At 43.7% G+C, this 22,935-nt stretch overlaps 2 protein-coding genes across 2 annotated transcripts in view; both read right to left on the bottom strand.

The window, feature by feature from the left end:
• The window catches only part of HOMEZ (homeobox and leucine zipper encoding), a 56,318-nt gene extending 40,946 nt beyond the window's left edge, over positions 1-15,372 (bottom strand). Inside the window, exon 1 of the mRNA XM_056526143.1 lies at positions 15,238-15,372. The gene's annotated coding sequence lies outside the window, so the exon portion shown is untranslated. The remainder of the gene's footprint in view (positions 1-15,237) is intronic.
• Positions 14,938-22,935, bottom strand: part of LOC130276642 (twisted gastrulation protein homolog 1-A-like) — a 31,761-nt gene continuing 23,763 nt past the window's right edge. The window contains exon 5 of the mRNA XM_056526301.1: positions 14,938-15,529. Coding sequence (XP_056382276.1) covers positions 15,282-15,529 — 248 coding nt within the window. The 3' untranslated portion in view covers positions 14,938-15,281. The remainder of the gene's footprint in view (positions 15,530-22,935) is intronic.

Below are 22,935 nucleotides of genomic sequence, written 5' to 3' on the forward strand. Positions count from 1 at the left end.
AGTCCCAGGTTGGGAAACACTGTGCCCGGCCTCCGCCCCACCTTACTGTAAGGGCATGCTGGGAGTTGTAGTCCTGCAGCTGGGGGCAGGGGACAAGCTTGTCACTTGCCCACACATCTCCTGCACCACACAACTACAACTCCCAGCATGTCCTTACTGTAAGGGCATGCTGGCATTTGTAGTCGTGGGGGGCGGGAGATGTGTGAGCAGGTGATAATAAATGTACTAACCCATTTTTTTTTCTTCTCATTTCAGATCCGTGTATCCTGTGGACTCCTTCGGATTCGGTGGACTACTTCGATGACCAGCGTTTTTCTTTGTTTGATTTTAATAAAATGGTTAACGAGGGCTTGTGGGGTAGTGTTTTTTTTAATAAATCTTTTTTAAAACCTGTTGTGTTTTTTCCTTACTTTACTAGACAGGCTTAGTAGTGGAAGCTGTCTTATAGACGGAGTCCATTACTAAGCTGGGCTTAGCGTTAGCCACAAAAACAGCTAGCGCTAACCCCCTATTATTACCCCGGTACCCAACGCCACAGGGGTGCCGGGAAGAGCCGGTACCAACAGGCCTGGAGCGTCAAAAATGGTGCTCCTGGGCCTAGGCGGTAACAGGCTGGCGTTATTTAGGCTGGGGAGGGCCAGTAACAATGGTCCTTGCCCACCCTAGTAACGTCAGGCTGTTACTGTTTGGTTATTTGGCTGAGAATGAAAATAGGGGGGACCCTATGCGTTTTTTTTTAAAATAAATAATTAAATATATTAAAAAAAAAAACGCATAGGGTCCCCCTATTTTTATTCTCAGCCAAATACCAACCAAACAGTAACAGCCTGACGTTACCAGGGTGGGCGAGGACCATTGTTACTGGCCCTCCCCAGCCTAAATAACGCCAGCCTGTTACCGCCTAGGCCCAGGAGCACCATTTTTGACGCTCCAGGCCTGTTGGTACCGGCTCTTCCCGGCACCCCTGTGGCGTTGGGTACCGGGGTAATAATTGGGGGTTAGCGCTAGCTGTTTTTGTGGCTAACGCTAAGCCCGGCTTAGTAATGGACTCCGTCTATAAGACAGCTTCCACTGCTAAGCCTGTCTAGTAAAGTAAAAAAAAAAAACACAACAGGTTTAAAAAAAAATGTTATTACAAAAAAACACTCCACCACAAGCCCTCGTTAACCATTTTATTAACATCAAGCAAAGAAAAACGCTGGTCGTCGAAGTAGTCCACTGAATCCGAAGGAGTCCACAGGATACACGGATCTGTAGAAGTAACCAAAAAAAAAAAAAAGTGGAAGAACATTTAGGGAGAAAAAAACTGTGTTAAAAAAAATGTAATAAACACACACACACACACACACAGTAAACGCCGTTTACCACGATTCTGAGCCATGACTACAATTTAGTTATTGAATTATTTAGATGTGGTGAAAAAGCTAAAAAAACAAAAAAAAAAAAAACAAAAGATCCAGAAGGAAACCTAGCAGCCAAACCTATTCAGACAGCAGGAAAAAGGAACAGACTATTTTTTCTACTACATGAAGTAAATTTCCCACTTTTGCCTATGTGTGCCAAATGTATTAATGCCGTGCAACAATTTAGTAAATTTGTCGCACATAGTCAAAAATGAAGTAGAAAAAAACAGGGTAAAAACCAGACTACATAGTAAAAGATTAGTAAATGCCTGTCAATATTTGTACAATGCTGTGGAATATGTTTGAGCTATATAATCAATGAAAAACCTGAGAAAACTATTTACTATAGAAGCCTAATATGCACAGCTGCTCCCCATAGTTCACACATGCTGCTGCTGACTGTGAAAAATATCAACATAGATCCAATATATGGATATTTAACCCCTTAAGGACCAGGCCATTTTATACCTTAAGGACCGGAGCGTTTTTTGCAATTCTGACCACTGTCACTTTAAACATTAATAACTCTGGAATGCTTTTAGTTATCATTCTGATTCCGAGATTGTTTTTTCGTGACATATTCTACTTTAACTTAGTGGTAAAATTTTATGGTAACTTGCATCCTTTCTTGGTGAAAAATCCCAAAATTTGATGAAAAAAATGAAAATTTTGAATTTTTCTAACTTTGAAGCCCTCTGCTTGTAAGGAAAATGGATATTCAAAATAAAACATTTTTGGGTTCACATATACAATATGTCTACTTTATGTTTGCATCATAAAATTTATGAGTTTTTACCTTTGGAAGACACCAGAGGGCTTCAAAGTTCAGCAGCAATTTGGAAATTTTTCACAAAATTTTCAAACTCGCTATTTTTCATGGACCAGTTCAGGTTTGAAGTGGATTTGAAGGGTCTTCATATTAGAAATACCCCATAAATGACCCCATTATAAAAACTACACCCCCCAAAGTATTCAAAATGACATTCAATAAGTGTATTAACCCTTTAGGTGTTTCACAGGAATAGCAGAAAAGTGAAGGAGAAAATTCACAATCTTCATTTTTTACACTCGCATGTTCTTGTAGACCCAATTTTTGAATTTTTGCAAGGGGTAAAAAGGAGAAAATTTTTACTTGTATTTGAAACCCAATTTCTCTCGAGTAAGCACATACCTCATATGTCTATGTTAATTGTTCGGCGGGCGCAGTAGAGGGCTCAGAAGGGAAGGAGCGTCAAATGGTTTTTGGGGGGCATGTCACCTTTAGGAAGCCCCTATGGTGCCAGGACAGCAAAAAAAAAAACACATGGCATACCATTTTGGAAACTAGACCCCTCAGGGAACGTAACAAGGGGTAAAGTGAACCTTAATACCCCACAGGTGTTTCACGACTTTTGCATATGTTAAAAAAAAAATAATTTTTACCTAAAATGCTTGGTTTCCCAAAATTTTTACATTTTTAAAAAGGGTAATAGCAGAAAATACCCCCCAAAATTTGAAGCCCAATTTCTCCCGATTCAGAAAACACCCCATATGGGGGTGAGAAGTGCTCTGCTGGCGCACTACAGGTCTCAGAAGAGAAGGAGTCACATTTGGCTTTTTGAAAGCAAATTTTGCTCTGGGGGCATGCCGCATTTAGGAAGCCCCTATGGTGCCAGAACCGCAAAAAAAAAAACACATGGCATACCATTTTGGAAACCAGACCCCTCGGGGAACGTAAAAAGGGGTAAAGTGAACCTTAATACCCTACAGGTGTTTCACGACTTTTGCATATGTTAAAAAAAATTTTTTTTTACCTAAAATGCTTGGTTTCCCAAAATTTTTACATTTTTAAAAAGGGTAATAGCAGAAAATACCCCCCAAAATTTGAAGCCCAATTTCTCCCGATTCAGAAAACACCCCATATGGGGGTGAGAAGTGCTCTGCTGGCGCACTACAGGTCTCAGAAGAGAAGGAGTCACATTTGGCTTTTTGAAAGCAAATTTTGCTCTGGGGGCATGCCGCATTTAGGAAGCCCCTATGGTCCCAGAACCGCAAAAAAAAAACACATGGCATACCATTTTGGAAACCAGACCCCTCGTGGAACGTAAAAAGGGGTAAAGTGAACCTTAATACCCTACAGGTGTTTCACGACTTTTGCATATGTTAAAAAAAAAAAATTTTTTTACCTAAAATGCTTGGTTTCCCAAAATTTTTACATTTTTAAAAAGGGTAATAGCAGAAAATACCCCCCAAAATTTGAAGCCCAATTTCTCCCGATTCAGAAAACACCCCATATGGGGGTGAGAAGTGCTCTGCTGGCGCACTACAGGTCTCAGAAGAGAAGGAGTCACATTTGGCTTTTTGAAAGCAAATTTTGCTCTGGGGGCATGCCGCATTTAGGAAGCCCCTATGGTGCCAGGACAGCAAAAAAAAAACACATGGCATACCATTTTGGAAACTAGACCCCTCGGGTAACGTAACAAGGGGTAATGTGAACCTTAATACCCCACAGGTGATTCACAACTTTTGCATATGTAAAAAAAAAATAAAAATTTTACCTAAAATGTTGGTTTCCCAAAAATTTTTGATTTTTAAAAAGGGTAATAGCAGAAAATACCCCCCATAATTTGTAACACAATTTCTCCCGAGTACGGCGATACCCCATATGTGACCCTAAACTGTTGCCTTGAAATACGACAGGGCTCCAAAGTGAGAGCGCCATGCGCATTTGAGGCCTAAATTAGGGATTGCATAGGGGTGGACATAGGGGTATTCTACGCCAGTGATTTCCAAATAGGGTGCCTCCAGCTGTTGTAAAAGTCCCAGCATGCCTGGACAGTCAGTGACTATCTGGTAATACTGGGAGTAGTTGTTTTGCAACAGCTGGAGGCTCCGTTTTGGAAACAGTGGCGTACCAGACGTTTTTCATTTTTATTGGGGAGGGGAGGGGGGCTGTGTAGGGGTATGTGTATATGTAGTGTTTTTTACTTTTTATTTTATTGTGTGTTAGTGTAGTGTAGTGTTTTTAGGGTACAGTCGCACGGGCGGGGGTTCACAGTAGTTTCTCGCTGGCAGTTTGAGCAGCGGCAGAAAATTTGCCTCAGCTCAAACTTGCAGCCGGATACTTACTGTAATCCTCCGCCCATGTGAGTGTACCCTGTACATTCACATTGGGGGGGGGGGGGGGGGACATCCAGCTGTTGCAAAACTACAACTCCCAGCATGTACGGTCTATCAGTGCATGCTGGGAGTTGTAGTTTTGCAACAGCTGGAGACACACAGGTTGTGAAACACCGAGTTTGACAACAAACTCAGTGTTTTGCAACCAGTGTGCCTTCAGCTGTTGCAAAAGCTACAACCCCCAGCATGTACGGACAGCGGAAGGGCATGCTGGGTGTTGTAGTTATGCAACAGCCGGAGGCATACTACTTTGGCTGGGGATGCTGGGGATTGTAGTTATGCAACAGCTGGAGACACACTGATTTGCTACTTAACTCAGTGTGCCTTCAGCTGTTGCAAAACTACAACTCTCAGCAGTCACCGACAGCCAAAGGGCATGCTGGGAGTTGTAGTTATGCAACCAGCAGATGCACCACTACAACTCCCAGCATGCCCTTAAGCTGTTTGTGCAAGCTGGGAGTTGTAGTTACACAACAGCTGAAGGTACACTTTTCCATAGAAAGAATGTGCCTCCAGCTGTTGCAAAACCATAAGTCCCAGCATGCCCATAAGTGCATGCTGGGAGTTGTGGTGGTCTGCCTCCTCCTGTTGCATAACTACAGCTCCCAGCATGCCCTTTTTGCATGCTGGGAGCTGTTGCTAAGCAACAGCAGGAGGCTGTCACTCACCTCCTGCTGCTGCTTGATCGCCGCACAGGTCAGTCCCGCCACCGCCGCCGTCGTCGCTCCTGGGGCCCCGATCCCAACATTAACGCCGGGGATCGGGGTCCCCAGCACCAGGGGTGCACGTCCCGCACCCGCTCACGTCCTCCGGAAGAGGGGCGGAGCGGGTGCGGGAGTGACACCCGCAGCAGGCTCCCTGATTCGTCGGCCGGTAATCCGGCCGACGAATCAGGGCGATCGTGAGGTGGCACCAGTGCCACCTCACCCCTGCAGGCTCTGGCTGTTCGGGGCCGTCTCTGACGGCCCCGATCAGCCAGTAATTCCGGGTCACCGGGTCACTGGAGACCCGATTGACCCGGAATCGCCGCAGATCGCTGGACTGAATTGTCCAGCGATCTGCGGCCATCGCCGACATGGGGGGGCATAATGACCCCCCTGGGCGATATGCCGCGATGCCTGCTGAACGATTTCAGCAGGCATCGGGCACCGGCTCCCCTCCGGCTAGCGGCAGGGGGCCGGGAAAGGACAGGACGTACTCCTACGTCCTCGGTCCTTAAAGGGGTATTCCAGGCAAAAACTTTTTTTTATATAACAACTGGCTCCGGAAAGTTAAACAGATTTGTTAATTACTTCAATTAAAAAATCTTAATCCTTCCAATAGTTATTAGCTTCTGAAGTTGAGTTGTTGTTTTCTGTCTAACTGCTCAATGATGATGTCACGTCCCGGGAGCTGTGCAGTTCCTATGGGGAAATTTTCCCATCATGCACAGCTCCCGGGACGTGACATCATCATTGAGCAGTTAGACAGAAAACAACAACTCAACTTCAGAAGCTAATAACTATTGGAAGGATTAAGATTTTTTAATATAAGTAATTTACAAATCTGTTTAACTTTCTGGCACCAGTTGATTTGAAGAAAATAGTTTTTTACCAGAATACCCCTTTAAGGACTCGGAAATGGGGGCGTAGGAGTACGTCCATTGTCCTTAAGGGGTTAAATGCAACAGTTGAACATTGCTACAGGACCTCCTATACTCCAGATGGATTATCAAAAACTCATTTACTTGGCATGGTAATCCTTTTTTTTGTTCAGAAAGTTTCTGCAGTGATAGTATGCATGATTTGTTGACTCTTTCACTTTTGGATTAAAGGGGTACTCCAGTGGAAAACCTTTTTTTTTTTTTATCAACTGGTGCCAGAAAGTTAAACAGATTTGTAAATTACTTCTATTAAAAAAATATTTGTCCTTTCAGTACTAATTAGCAGATGTATGCTACAGAGGAAATGATTTTCTTTTTGAATTTCTTTTTTGTCCTGTCCATAGTGCTCTCTGCTGACACCTGGTGCCCTTATCAGGAACTGTCCAGGGCAGGAGAGAATTCCCATAGCAAACCTATGCTGCTCTGGACAGTTCTTGACATGGACAGAGGTGTCATCAGAGAGCACTGTGGACAAGACAAAAAAGAAATTCAAAAAGAAAATCATTTCCTCTGTAGCATACAGCTGCTAAAAGGTACTGGAAGGAAAAATATTTTTTAACAGAAATAATTTACAAATCTGTTTAACTTTCTGGCATCAGTTGATTTAAAAAAAAGTTTTCCACCAGAGTACCCCTTGAAATTGTGTTGCTCAGTGTAACAAAATATGAATATTTCTAGAACAGATACTATACTACAAATATGGGAAAATAAAGAAACAAGAGTAGGACATGGGAAGCACAGGCTAGGCTCAGCTGTCATACATAATAAAGCACTTCAAAAACAAAATTCCAGTTCATGGAAGAAGAATAAACAGTTTGGAAGCAAATTAAAGGCAGAGAGTTGACTTTGACATGCATTTTCCTGACCCCAAAAACACCCAAGATTTCCATAATACATAGCCTACAAAAGATATAGGGGGAAATTTATCAAAACCTGTACAGTGGAAATGGTGCTGAGTTGCCCATAGCAACCAATCAGATCGCTTCTTTCATTCTTCAGAGGCCTTTTTAAAAATGAAAGAAGCGATCTGATTGGTTGCTATGGGCAACTCAGCAACTTTTCCTCTGGACAAGTTTTGCTAAATATCCCCCATAGTGATCCACTTGTTTCTATCAATGTATGACTGTAATCATGGCCCATGATTCAAGTCATGCATTGACCGAAATGCATCAGATTTTACACTGCTCCAAAAAACTAAAGGGCACACTTAGAGAACACAACGTAACTCCAAGTCAATCACACTTCTGTGAAATCAGTGTCCACTCAGGAAGCAACACTGATTGACAATCAATTTCACATGCTGTTGTGCAAATGGAACAGACAACAGGTGGAAATTAGCAATTAGCAAGACACCCCCAATAAAGGAGTGGTTCTTCAGGTGGTGACCACAGACCACTTCTCAGTTCCTATGCTTCCTGGCTGATGTTTTGGTCACTTATGAATGCTGGCGGTGCTTTCACACTAGTGGTAGCATGAGATGGAGTCTACAACCCACACAAGTGGCTCAGGTAGTGCAGCTCATCCAGGATGGCACATCAATGAGAGCTGTGGCAAGAAAGTTTGCTGAGTCTGTCAGCGTAGTGTCCAGAGCATGGAGGCGCTACCAGGAGATAGGCCAGTACATGAGGAGACGTGGAGGAGGCCGTAGAAGAGCAACAACCCAGCAGCAGGACAGCTACCTCCGCCTTTGTGCAAGAAGGAGCACAGCCAGAGCCCTGCAAAATGACCTCCAGCAGGCCACAAATGTGCATGTGTCCACTCAAATGGTTAGAAACAGACTCCGTGAGGGTGGTATGAGGGCTCGACATCCACAGGTGGGGGTTGTGCTTACAGCCCAACACTGCAGGACGTTTGGCATTTGCCAGAGAACACCAAGATTGGCAAATTCGCCACTGGCGCCCTGTGCTCTTCACAGATGAAGCAGGTTCACACTGAGCACAGACGTGACAGAGTCTGGAGATGCCGTGGAGAACGTTCTGCTTTCTGCAACATCCACCAGCATTACCTGTTTGGCGGTGGGTCAGTAATGGTGTGGGGTAGCATTTCTTTGGGGGGGGGGGGGGCGTACAGCATGTGCTTGCCAGAGGTAGCCTGACTGCCATTAGTTACAGAGATGAGATCCTCAGACCCCTTGTGAGACCATATGCTGGTGTGGTTGGCCCTGGGTTCCTCCTAATGCAAGAAAATGCTAGACCTCATGTGGCTGGAGTGTGTCAGCAGTTCCTGCAAGAGGAAGGCATTGATGCTATGGACTGGCCCGCCCATTCCCCAGACCTGAATCTGATTGAGCACATCTGGGACATCATGTCTCGCTCCATCCACCAATGCCATGTTGCACCAAAGACTGTCCATGAGTTGGCAGATGCTTTAGTCCAGGTCTGGGAGGACATCCCTCAGGAGACCATCCGCCACCTCATCAGGAGCATGCCCAGGCGTTGTAGGGAGGTCATACGGGCACGTGGAGGCCACACACACTACTAAGCCTCATTTTGACTTGTTTTAAGGACATTACATCAAAGTTGGATCAGCCTGTAGTGTGGTTCTCCACTTTGATTTTGAGTGTGACACCATATCCAGACCTCCATGGGTTTATAAATTTGATTTGTTGCTAAGACTTCTTTGGCCTCTTAAATTTGCAGCTACACCCACCTTCTAGATTAACACACATGCATCCATCCTTTAACATTGGAAAATACTATACTGCCAAAATAATAGTTGCCTGTGGAGAAGGACACAGATTAAAGCAGACTTTAATGGCCACTGTCATTATGCAAAACTTTTGACATGTCCTAATGGCATGTCAAAAGTTTTGATCGGCGGGGGTCTTAGTGTCCAGACCTCTTCCAATCAGGAGAACGAGCCGGGAGAAGTTCTCTCCCGGCTCCGTGTCAAATGATGGAGACAAACTCTCCATGTAAGTTTATGAGAATGTCTGGGTCATGTGACACAGGCAGGGGGGAGGAAGGGGGGAGAAGAGCGTGGCAGTGCAGACTTCTTCCGGATTGTTCTGATTGGCCGCTCAAAACTTTTGACATGTCAAAAGGTTTGCATAGAGACAGGTACACTTTAACTATATAGATACAAATGATGGGCCTCATAGTTAATTCAGATCCCGGATTAGACCCCATTTGGAAGGATTTTAGAGAAGAATAGACAAAAAAGTCTCACTGTAGATTCTCGAACCAGGGGCAGAACATTATCTTTGCTAGAGGCAGCAATATGAATCTCTGGGCCCATCCTGGGATACTGTGGAAGCATATCTTGGAAGTTTTCAAGCCGCAAAAGGGCAAACAGTATAAAAGGCTGGTTGTCCTTAGGAGCCTTAAAATAGAGCACAGTAAATAATGTGTACTGTTCCTCTTAACCCATTTATTGGTGACTAGAGCCAGGTTGCAAGATCTTCTGCTTGTTCAAAATTTTTCCATTTAAGTTTGTCTAGGTATTGTTAGGGTTTGCATGGAATAGTTTGTGTCAGGCCTTTGTTGGGATTAGTAAAGAAAAATTTAAAAACAAAGTATAAAGCATCTGAGAATGTCTGCAGTCAAGCTCATCCAACAATTCCCAATCCCCTGGATTTAAACTGGAAATGTAGGATATTTCGTTATGTTATAATCACCTAAAACTGGTCTAACTGGTGCTTTATCTTTTATTGGATTATCAATTACCGTACATGGAAAACGTAGGTAACATATTGAAGAGGTGCATTTATAAAACATCACAGGACTTCATAAATAGAGCCAAGGTTTTGTGAAGGAGGAAATAATTTAAGAGTAGGGTCACACGTGCCATATTTTGTGGCATATTTTCTGAAGCTAATTTTTTAGCCATTGATTTCAATGGGTAGAAAAATAAGCAGCAGCAAATGCACAGCAAAATATGGCACCTGTGACCCTACCTTAAAAATAGCAGTAGTACAATTCATTACTTCATATCTTAGTTCACACTTCAGTTTTCACACACAGTTAACATTCAATCAAGTTGTACAGTTTAGATACATTTTTGTCTAAACCTGTCATATTTGGCAGCTTTGGCAGATGATTTAATACCTATGTTAGTCTAAATGTCTTATACATGTTCGAGTTCAACATACCAGAGACTTTGCGCCTCAGCAGGTATGCCACTAGTTGACGTGTATTGTAGTGGTTTATAACACGTGTATTGTGTTTTTCACCGAAAAGGAATAAAAAAGTGAGAATCACCTGTAAAACATGGTGTGTGAACCTTCTGTAATGTTTTTGTAAAAATACATGGTATCTGAGCAAAGGGGGCATTAGAAGGGAACAAATACTCACTAGTGCACATTTAGCCTTATCACTTTATTTGTTGCAGACTTTATTTTTTCATACTATTAAAAGGGGGTTATCTAGCCATATAAAATGAATGGCCTATCCTGAGGATAGACCATCAATATAAGATCAGCTAGAGCCTGACTCCAGTAACCGCCACAGATCAGCGCCACAGATCAGTTTTTGAATGGGCCACAGTATTCACATAAGCACTGCAGCCTCAACGATGTTCTCTGTTGCTCATCCTGGCATCACTGTAATAATAATAGGTGCTGTGCAGTGTAATGCAGTATCCCAAATCAAGTGCCTGGGGCAAAGCTGCAGTACCTTGCATCACCACTACTAATAATATTCACATTTTGCTTTCGGAGTCTGTTGGCATATGCATCAAGAGAGCCTCCAACGCAAATATCAAATCTATCCACAGGGTCCCATTTACCTGAGCGAGGCGAGAAGAGTGTCGGGAGTCGTCTTATATGCCGAGTGCTGCAGACGGTCGGGAAGTCCTGGCCGATATTGATTTTCCCTGTCACATTCGTGACATTCCTGTGTCCCGAAAGATCTTTTCGGGACACAAAGATGTCTTGGTTACCTTTCTGAGGCCCTGCGTTAACTTTAAAAATGCAGGGGCCGCCGGGAGGTAGCGCACACACGGATGTCACTGATGTCCGTGCGTGCACCCATAGAAATGGCAGAGCGGAGTGGAGCAGCAAGGACACGCGGGTATGGTAAGTTACCAGCACGTCATCTTCGGTGCTCCGACCACCGCTCCTCTGGTCCCGGGACCCATTGCTATGGCCTATATGCCATAGCAGTAGATCGTGACCCCGGACCGGAGGAGTGGTGGTCGGAGCACTGAGGTGAGACAGTACACAGGCATACAGCCTCCAGCCATACAATGTGTATGGCTGAAAGCTGTATGTCTGTGGGGGGCCACTGCCTACCTAATGTGGGGGAACTACAACCTAACGTGGGGGGACTATACTGCCAACCTAATGTGGGGGAACTATGCTGCCAACCTAATGTGGGGGAACTATACTGCCAACCTAATGTAGGGGAACTACAACCTAATGAGGGGGAACTATACTGCCAACCTAATGTGGGGGAACTATACTGCCAACCTAATGTGAGGGAACTATGCTGACAGCCTAATGTGGGGGGGAACTATGCTGACAACCTAATGTGAGGGAACTATGCTGACAACCTAATGTGGGGGGGGGGGGGAACTATACTGCAAACCTAATGTGGGGGAACTACAGCCTAATGTGGGGGAAATATAACCTAATGTGGGGGAACTACAACCTAATGAGGGGGAACTATGCTGCCAGCCTAATGTGGGGGAACTATACTGCCAACCTAATGTGGGAGGACTATACTGCTAACCTAATGTGGGGGAACTATGCTGACAGCCTAATGTGGGGAACTATGCTGACAACCTAATGTGGGGAAACTATACTGCCAACCTAATGTGGGGGAACTATGCTGACAACCTAATGTGGGGGGAACTATGCTGACAACCTAATGTGGGGGGAACTATGCTGACAACCTAATGTGGGGGGACTATGCTGACAACCTAATGTGGGGGCAACTATGCTGACAACCTAATGTTGGGGGAACTATGCTGACAACCTAATGTGGGGAAACTATGCTGACAACCTAATGTGGGGAAACTATTCTGCCAACCTAATGTGGGGGAACTATGCTGACAACCTAATGTGAGGGAACTATGCTGACAACCTAATGTGGGGGGGGAACTATACTGCCAACCTAATGTGGGGGAACTACAGCCTAATGTGGGGGAAATATAACCTAATGTGGGGGAACTACAACCTAATGAGGGGGAACTATGCTGCCAGCCTAATGTGGGGGAACTATACTGCCAACCTAATGTGGGAGGACTATACTGCCAACCTAATGTGGGGGAACTATACTGACAGCCTAATGTGGGGAACTATGCTGACAACCTAATGTGGGGAAACTATACTGCCAACCTAATGTGGGGGAATTATGCTGACAACCTAATGTGGGGGGACTATGCTGACAACCTAATGTGGGGGAACTATGCTGATAACATAATGTGAGGGATCTACAACCTAATATGGGGGAACTATACTGCCAACCTAATGTGGAGGGAACTATACCCACCAACCTAATGTAGGGGAACTATGCTGACAACCTAATGTGGGGGAACTATGATGCCTACCTAGTGTGAGGGAACTATACTGCCTACCTAGTGTAGGGGAACAATGGTAAGGTACTCTACATCGCGGTAGAGGGGTAGTCTTATATGGCGAGTATATCCCAAACTCTATATTTTAACTGTAAAAGTTGGGGGTCATCTTGTATGCCCGTCCTCTTATATAGCAGAAAATACGGTACTTTTTTTTATTTTTTTAACTGCATGGAATGGTGTTGCCTGTTGTGTTGTTTCATACAGAGGCATCCAGTATAAAACATGCAATAACATGGAAGCCTTAAAACAGGTTAAATGTATGCTTTTACAGGCACCCACTCCACTTTTACCTGGAGGTTTGTGTAAAATAATGAAATTTTTTTTTTCCCTTTGATACTTTATGTGGCTAGGAAGCTAAAATAGATTGGGGAACTGGGTGTGAGGTTGACAATTCATAGCTGTCTTTCAGTCATGTTTAAAAAAATGACCTACAGTGGGGAAAAAAGTATTTAGTCAGCCACCAATTGTGCAAGTTTTCCCACTTAAAAAGATGAGAGAGGCCTGTAATTTTCATCATAGGTATACCTCAACTATGAGAGACATAACGATAAAAAACATCCATAAAATCACATTGTGTGATTTTTAAAGAATTTATTTGCACATTATGGTGGAAAATGAGTATTTGGTCAATAACAAAAGTTCATCTCACTACTTTGTTATATACCCTTTGTTGGCAATGACAGAGCTCAAACGTTTTGTGTAAGTCTTCACAAGGTTTTCACACACTGTTGCTGGTATTTTGGCCCATTCCTCCATACAGATCTCCTGAAGTGCAGTGATGTTTTGTTGCTGCCGCTGGGCAATACGGACTTTCAACTCCATCTAAAGGTTTTCAATGGGGCTGAGATCTGGAGACTGGCTAGGCCACTCCAGGACCTTGAAATGCTTCTTACGAAGCCACTCATTCGTTGCCCGGGCGGTGTGTTTGGGATTATTGTCATGCTGAAAGACCCAGCCACGTTTCATCTTCAATGCCCTTGCTGATGGAAGGAGGTTTTCACTCAAAATCTCACGATACATGGCCCCATTCATTCTTTTCTTTACACGGATCAGTCGTCCTGGTCCCTTTGCTGAAAAACAGCCCCAAAGCATGATGTTTCCACCCCCCTGCTTCACAGTAGGTATGGTGTTCTTTGGATGCAACTCAGCATTCTTTCTCCTCCAAACACGACGAGTTGAGTTTTTACCAAAAAGTTCTACTTTTGTTTCATCTGTCCATATGACATTCTCCCAATACTCTTCTGGATCATCCAAATGCTCTCTAGCAAACTTCAGATGGGCCCGGACATGTACTGGCTTAAGCAGGGGGACACGTCTGGTACTGCATGATTTGAGTCCCTGGGGGCATAGTTTGTTACTTTGGTCCCAGCTCTCTGCAGGTCATTCACTAGGTCCCCTGTTTGGGTCGGGAATTTTTGCTCACCGTTCTTATGATCATTTTGACACCACGGGGTGAGATCTTGTGTGGAGCTCAAGATCGAGGGAGATTATCAGTGGTCTTGTATGTCTTCCATTTTCTAATAATTGCTCCCACAGTTGATTTCTTCACACCCAGCTGCTTGCCTATTGCAGATTCAGTCTTCCCAGCCTGGTGCAGGTCTACAAATTTGTTTCTGGTGTCCTTCGACAGCTCTTTGGTCTTGGCCATAGTGGTGTTTGGAGTGTGACTGTTTGAGGTTGTGGACAGGTGTCTTTTATACTAATAAGTTCAAACAGATGCCATTTATACAGGTAACGAGTGGAGGACAGAGGAGACTCTTAAAGAAGAAGTTACAGGTCTGTGAAAGCCAGAAATCTTGCTTGTTTGTTGGTGACCAAATACTTATTTTCCACCATAATTTGCAAATAAATTCTTTAAAAATCAGACAATGTGATTTTATGGATTTTTCTCATTATGTCTCTCGTAGTTGAGGTATACCTATGATGAAAATGACAGGCCTCTCTCATCTTTTTAAGTGGGAGAACTTGCACAATTGGTGGCTGACTAAATACTTTTTTGCCCCACTGTAATGCATATCAAGGATGTTGAACTGAAACACATGGCTATGTTTAATGGCAGAGTTAGCTAAGCTTTTATTTTTTTCTGCATAGAGGAGAAATTGGTTTCCTAAAAAACATAGTAACATATTGTACATGAGTGGAAACGTATAAAATATGGCATTGGATAGATAAGAGTTGTCCGGACATCGACTGGAAACATATTATTCAACAACACACAAGAACGAAATTTAGTTTTGTGCAAAAAGATTCTTTAATATATTACAGAAAATAATATATTACTGATAATATTGCTACATCTTGCTGACTCATGCGGTTTTTCGTTTTTCATTTTGTTAACTTTTACAGACCTGCTTAGTTAGGTAAAATAAGCCTTCCAAAAATTGTCCCTATGACTAACCATAATATAGACAAAGCAGAGAAAAAGTTTTCATGGTTTCTGGCTTGGCTGTTGAGTGTATTAAACATTATATGAATTAATGTTGAGTACTAAAGATTGTGCATTTCAAAGCTCACCTCTCAATTGTCTCTTGCTGTTTTTTTTTGTGGATCTTTCAGTATTATTTTGTATCTGCTTCCCCAGCAACCAGTACTCCTTTAGGATGACACTGTTGGCACATAGCTTCTTTACTTCCATATCCATAGCAGTCTGGTCCCACACACTGACAGCAGCCATTGTGAAACCACCGGTATCTAGATGATCCAGTAAATTCACAGGTTTCATGACATCGTCTCATAGACATGCAGGTTTTAAAATACATCACAGTGCAGGTGGCAGATGTATTCACTGAAGATGGAGGAGGTACAGCTGGAATGGAAAGAAAACAATTCATTAAGTCTATTATACAGTACTATATATGCTAAACATAACACAATAACATAACAAAAGTAAAAAAAAGTAACAAAAAGTAAAAAACGTAACAAAACATAACAAAAAGTACAAGCAATGATAACAGATTCTGTTGTTATGATTATTCTGTATCATATGTCTTCATATGTATCAAAATGAAGTTCTCCTTATATGTACAGACATTATTTCATATGTTGTCCATTCTAATGGCAATATATTACAGGCCTAGACTTGCTGTACAATTTCAAATGGCTCAATAATATTGTTTGACTATTAGAGCCTATGGGCTTGTTTAAAAACTATGTAAACAAAACCAATTGATTTCAGTGGGAAATGTTAAAAAATGCCTGTTTTTAAAAGAAGCTAAGTTGAAAAAAAACATGCAGAAAAAAAGGTCACATGTCCCTTCTCAGTATGGTTCTATAAAAAGCTCCCATTAAAATCAATGGAAACTATAAAAAACAAAAAAACAAAAAAAAAAATCCACATACCAAATTCCACACAGATTTTAAGGTAATTTTTCAGACAAATGTTTGCCTGTGTGAACAAACCCTAACACAGAATATAACAGAATCATAGTCAGGAGTCAGCCTTAATAAAAAAAAAATTAATATGTAGTAATAAATAGGGTCCAGGGCAAATACACAGCACTGTCTTCTGCTTGCGCCACCTAAATGCTTCAGGCACTAGGACCGGGTTGACATGTGCTGTCACTACTGACAGCTACGCAGTCCATGCAGAATTCTACTGAAGGTTCATTATTTTTGCAGGTCTTTTCAGAGACTCCACAGAATATCTGCAGAATATCCCTTGAAAACAACAGAAGGCTGCTGCACTGGAATTTCTTATCGAAATTCCATAAAAAAAATTTGTGGGCCTATTCACACTACGGAATATCTACCCAGAGAAATTACGGGTGGAATTTCTGTGCACAGCAGGTGCCACCTGAATCAGCCAACACTTAGACCACTCGGACATGCACCCTCTCCAACGATAGCAAGGCATCACCAAGCAGATTTCACTGAAATAATGAACATATTCATTCTTTCAGCAGAGTTATGAATTTCACTGTCCACTGTGGAAATTCTGCCGTGTGCACGGTGCAGCAGAATTCTATTGAAAGCAATGGGAAGGTTGCTGCACTAGAATTAACAAGAGGAATTTCTCTGCTTCTAAATTCTGTAGTGCAAATGGTCCCAAAGTGGAGCCAGTGCCCTTAGGCCTGGACAGATTGTCAACTTTAAAAGCCAACTGGTGCAATTGGTGGAACTTAGGTGCTCCTCATTGTATTTACAATTGTAAAAGTACTCCAGTGTGCAGAAAATGGAGACAATCTCTGTTATTACTTTCAGTAGACAAAAATGGAGCTTATGCCTGTTAGTGTATTGACACATACCCAGGCATTAACTGTTCCCTTCAAGACTTCAAAACATATCATATTGCCATAGCCTTTTAGAATTCACACAGGCTAAGTCTATTTAGGCTATGTTGACAAGGCAGAATTTCTGCACGGAATTCTGCATGAAAATTCTGCAGTAAATTCTGCAGAAATTAATTGCCCATTCACTTCAATGGAACTCCATTCTGCTGTGTGAATGGAACAACGGAATACCATTGAAGTGTATTGGCCATAAATTCATGCAGAATTTTCTGGCGGAATTCCATGCATAAATTCTGGCTTGTGAAAATAGCCTTAGAAATGCAATTTTCAGGGTATATGACTAAACATTAAGGGGTACCTCCAATGATGACTGAAGCAGTAGTTTATATGTGATGACTGCAAAACCCCCTTAAGTACATACATTTTTGAGGTGGAAAAATGTAATGATAATTTTTGCATCACTTGCTAGACTTTACACAATATTCTGTTCCTTAAGCTACCTCATGACTGGTCTTAATAATAACATTAATATTGTGCTCCAAAAAGTGTTGCAATGATATTGGTGCAAGTTATGACTCTGAGCTAAATCAAAACTGTTGAGGAATGTGCACCCCATGTACTCCACTTACTGCAACATGGTCAGTATATGGGGGTGACAAACTGTGAGATTGTCCAGGGCCCTGGTTCCTTGGACGTTCCAAAGGATGAAACCTCAAGTAGAAACTGAATACTAGATTTGAAAAATATAGTACTTCACCACCCTAAACTACCCACATTTTACAGTTTGTCCCTCCACCAGCCTAGACCAGGAATTTAACAATTAACCCTCTCAATGCCCTAGACCTCTAAAAATGTTAGAAGCCTAAATGTTCAGGTATATATCGACTAATTCCTTCTGCTGTTTGTCCAGTACATCAATGAAGTGATGTATAGCAACATACTGCCTGGCAATGTGAGCAAGAACAATATTCGTTTTCTAGCAATGAAAGGGTTAAAAGGGGTTTCCAGGACTATACTATCAATAGCACATTCTCAGAATAGGTTATTAATACTAGGCATTCCCATTCGATCATGTTATGGAAGTGGCTGTAGCACTCTGTTGAACCACATATTTTGTAATGGCTGCACCTAGTATTGCAGCTTAAAGGGGTACTCCACCCCTAGACATCTTATCCCCTATCCAAAAGGGAAGGGGATAAGATCTTTGATTGCGTAGGTTCTGTCGCTGGGAACCCCCACGATCTCTCCTGCATCAGGTGCACGGAGCGAGCTTCGCTCCATGCCTGATGACTGGCGATGCAAGGACCGGAGAATCATGACGTCATGGCCCCACCCCCTCAATGCATGTCTGGGAGGGGGCGTGATGGCCACCACGCCCCCTCCCATAGATTTGCATTGAGGGGGCGGATGTGACTTCACGAAGGGGTAGGGCTGTGACATCATGATCCTTCAGCCCCTGCATCGCCAGTCATCAGGCACGGAGTGAAGCTTGCTCTGTGCACCAAATGACAGGGATGCTGCAGAAAAGTTTGTGGGGGCTCCCAGCGAACCTATCCTTTGGATGGGGGATAAGATGTCTGGGGGCGGAGTACCCTTTAAATCCATTTAAGGGTCTATTCACACGTACAGTATCCTGCTCATGTTTGATACTGCAGATTTGATGCTGTGTTCAGTTATTTAGTTTACATTGAAATCTGCAGCATTAAATCCTGCGCATCAAATATGCACAGGATAGTGTATGTGTGAATACACCCTAAAAGGGATTTAGCTGCAGTGAACTGAAATAACAGGCTCAGCCACTGCAAAATACGGGCTGAGCCTGGTAAAGCATGAAGTTAGCTTCAGACTGCTGATTGATGATGGTCAAATCCCCAATGATCTGATCTTCAAGGCCATCAATATCGTTGTCACAGAAAACCCCTTTAATTTATTAACACTACATGGTGCAAATAAAGGCTTATTTGCATTCTGTAATAGAGATATATATGTTGCAGTGATCTCATGGATACTGCTACTTTACCAATGAGATAAACAGCAAAAGTGCAGCAGATAGCACGCAGCCAGATCACTCCAATCCTGGTAGTATAATCCCTTAGATTCTGCAGTTAATTGTTGACAAAAGTGGTTAGACAGGCTTCTGTCTGTCTCAAACCCATCACTTCCAACAATCCCCCACCCACTGGAAAAAAAATTCTGAATACTAAAAGTTGTCATGGCAGCTGGGGGGGTTGTTGGGGGAGGGGGGTCTTCCATCGTGTAAGAAATATAAGATTACTATGTAAAAAAATGAACCAATAAAAAAAAACTATAAATAACTAGTGCCCATTAACACTACATATTTTCCAAGCAGAATTCCGTTCTGGAATTGGGCTTGGAAAATACAGTGCAGCAGCTTCCTTGTTCCTAATGGGATTCTTCTGCATAATGGGATTCTGCTGCATAATTTACACTACGGAATTTCCACAGCACCATGGAAATTTCAGACCCCACACACTACAGAAAGAATGAACATGGTACGGCCATCTTCCTCCCGTCCAAAACACCTCTTCATAAATATTCACCTCCTTGTCTTCCCTACATCTGTATGACAAGCCAAGACCTGCGTAATTGCCTGTGTATTGGCCACAGTACATGCGCCACTCACTGGTTAATGAAGCCGCATCAGTACCCACTTCTGGAAAATTTATAGCAGTTATGAAAGCTTTTAGGGTAGGTTCACACGTACACAGATTTGATGCACAGGATTTTCTGTTGCAGATTTCAATGTAAACTATATGACTGAGCACAGCTTATCTTCAGTTACAAATCCTACGCATTAAATCTGTGCAGGATCCTGTATGTGTGAATGTACCCTTAAAGCACTTTCTTTTTCAGATCGGTTATATGTGTGTTTAATGACTAAATGTAGATCTGTGTTTTAATGCAGATTATATTACATTTAGTTAAGGCATCATAGCCCATTCATTAAGAACACTATGTATATATGTTTATGCTGCAGCACCTTTCTTTTAAAGAGTATTCTCTTAATACTAAAATTAAATATTGAATACTGAGATGTTGGCATTGACTCACAATACTATTTTCTGCATTATTAAACAGTTGGAAAGTGCAATCTTGGCAGTCAGTTCATTCTAGTTACATTTTAGTAAACTAGGCTCCTGGTCTACTGTAATGTCATGAATATGTAGAGGTATACTTTGTTTGTATTACCCTCTGGCACCACTCAGTAGAACAGTGTTTCACAACCTTTTTCGGCTCGGGGAACCCCTCCGAAAAAAAAATTTCACGGGGCACCCCAACCGAAGTTGACAAGCAAAAAGAAAGGAAAAAGCGCCGCAATGCACAAAATGCACAATATGTATTTACCTGTGGGTATGTAGATTAAAGTCCTGCATTAGACACCAACTCACACGTGACATCTTCTCTAATCAGCGTCGTTCCCTTTTCTCCTCCATCTGGTCTACGCCATCAAGACAATTTCTTCCAGCCACAATTCTTCACCATTAAACCTGCAAAATAAACCTATTAGGCTCCACACTTTTTTTTTTTTTTTTACATGTGTGACAGACGGGTGTAGAGGAGTGTACATGGGTGACAGAGGGGTGTACATGGATGGCAGAGGGGTGTAGAAGAGTGTACATGGGTGTTAGGGGGTGAAAGAGGGGTGTACATGGGTGACAGAGGGGTGTAGAGGAGTGTACATGGGTGACAGAGGGGTGTAGAGGAGTGTACATGGGTGACAGAGGGGTGTACATGGGTGACAGAGGTGTGTAGAGGAGTGTACATGGGTGACAGAGGGGTGTAGAGGAGTGTACATGAGTGACAGAGGGGTGTAGAGGAGTGTACATGGGTGACAGAGGTGTGTAGAGGAGTGTACATGGGTGACAGAGGGGTGTAGAGGAGTGTACATGGATGACAGAGGGGTGTACATGGGTGACAGGGGGTAAAGGGGGTGAAAGAGGGGTGTACATGGGTGACAGAGGGGTGTAGATGAGTTTTCATGGGTGGCAGAGGGGTGTAGAGGAGTGTACATGGGTGACAGAGGGGTGTAGAGGAGTGTACATGGGTGACAGAGAGGTCTAGAGGAGTTTACATGGGTGGCAGAGGGGTGTAGAGGAGTGTACATGGGTGACAGAAGAGTGTACATGGGTGGCAAAGGGATGTAGAGGAGTGTACATGGGTGACAGAGAGGTGTAGAGGGGTGTACATGGGTGACAGATGGTGTAGAAAAGTGTACATGGGTGACAGAGGGGTGTAGAGGAGTGTGAATGGGTGTCAGATGGGTGTAGAAGAGTGTACATGGGTGACAGGGGGGTAGGGGGTGACAGAGGGATGGACAGGAGTAACAAGGTGGTAACAGAGGGGTGGAAAGGGGCGACAAAGGGACAGAGGGGTGAATAGGGACATGGGTGACAAGGATGTGGTCAGAGGGGTGGACAATGGAGAGTGAACATGGGGGGATGGACAGGGGTGACAGAGAGGTGGATAGGGGTGGGCAAGGTGGACATGGATGACAAGAGGGTGACAAGGGGGTAAAAGAGGGCTGGACATGGATGACATGGGGGTGGACATAGGTGACGGGGAGGGGGGTGAACATGGGTGACGGGGGGGGGGGGGGATGGTGGACATGCTACACTACCTTAAGCAAGCCAGCACGGGAATCCAGTGCAGCTTGCAGTTCCACTCTTAGGTGTAGCAGGGCACCATTTTCGTCTCACTGCGCCCCAGGGGGAGGGGGACGCTGAGAGACCCTGTGTGCGCACGCAGGCTTCCCTTCCCCCCTGCGGCACTGTGAGTCACAGGCACGCAGGCCGGGCGGGCAATAAAAAGAAATTAAAAAAAAGAAAAATTCACAGCAAAATACCGCTGCACCCCGGGAACCCCAGTGTGCCAGGGCACCCTGGTTAGGAATCACTGCAGTAGAAGCGGCCACACAACCACATAGTAAACAAAGTTTTACAGATGTTGTTGAAACCGTGCAACTCCTGTTCATGGCTTGTGAGCTCCAATATTATACACATCCTGTGGACAGGTGTGGCGCTGTTTTTGGAAGAAAGCAGCCATGATTTTCTATCATCGTGTGCAACAATGGGTACGCCTTACATACCAGTATTTTTTAACGGCTGACTATGAGGTGAATGAGAATCACCAACGTGTTAAAAGGCAAACAATCAGCCAAAAAACAAGCATCAGCTGATCGAAGACATTCAACTACTTATCACATCTCTTAATGTGGCCAATAAAATCATCATTATTGGCAACACATCACCCTGTGTAAACAGGAGATGTGTGGCTAATAATGATTATTTTGAAGGGCCGAACTAATGATCCAGGGATTGTTGGTGAGGTCTGGCCAGGGGCGGATCCAGAGTCTGGCCAGGGGAGGATCCAGAGACTAGTCTCGAGAGGGGCATTATCAGAGTATCGTGTGGTTTTAGACACACCCCCTCCCATAGACTTGCATTGAGGGGGCGTGGTGTGACATCACAAGGTGCGTGGCTGCGACGTCACAACCCTCGCAGCCCGCACCCAGAGTTTGGAACAAAATGTTCCGAACGCTGGGGCAGTGGAGTACCCCTTTAAGTATGCAGCATAGTTCCCCCACACTAGGTAGGCAGCATAGTTCCCTCACACTAGGTAGGCAGTATAGTTCCCCCACACTAGGTAGGCAGCATAGTTCCCCCACACTAGGTAGGCAGCATAGTTCCCCCACACTAGGTAGGCAGCATAGTTCCTCTCACATTAGGTTGTCAGCATAGTTCCCCCCACATTAGGTTGTCAGCATACTCCCCCCCCCCCCACATTAGGTTATCAGCCTAGTTCCCCCCACATTAGGTTGTCAGCATAGTTCCCCCACATTAGGTTGTCAGCATAGTTCCTCCCCACAGTAGGTTGTCATCAAAGTCCCCCCACATTAGGTTGTCAGCATAGTTCCCCCCACATTAGGTTTTCAGCATAGTTCCCCCGACATTAGGTTGTCAGC

This window comes from Hyla sarda, chromosome 1 (assembly GCF_029499605.1).
Source record: "Hyla sarda isolate aHylSar1 chromosome 1, aHylSar1.hap1, whole genome shotgun sequence".
NCBI lineage: Eukaryota > Metazoa > Chordata > Amphibia > Anura > Hylidae > Hyla > Hyla sarda.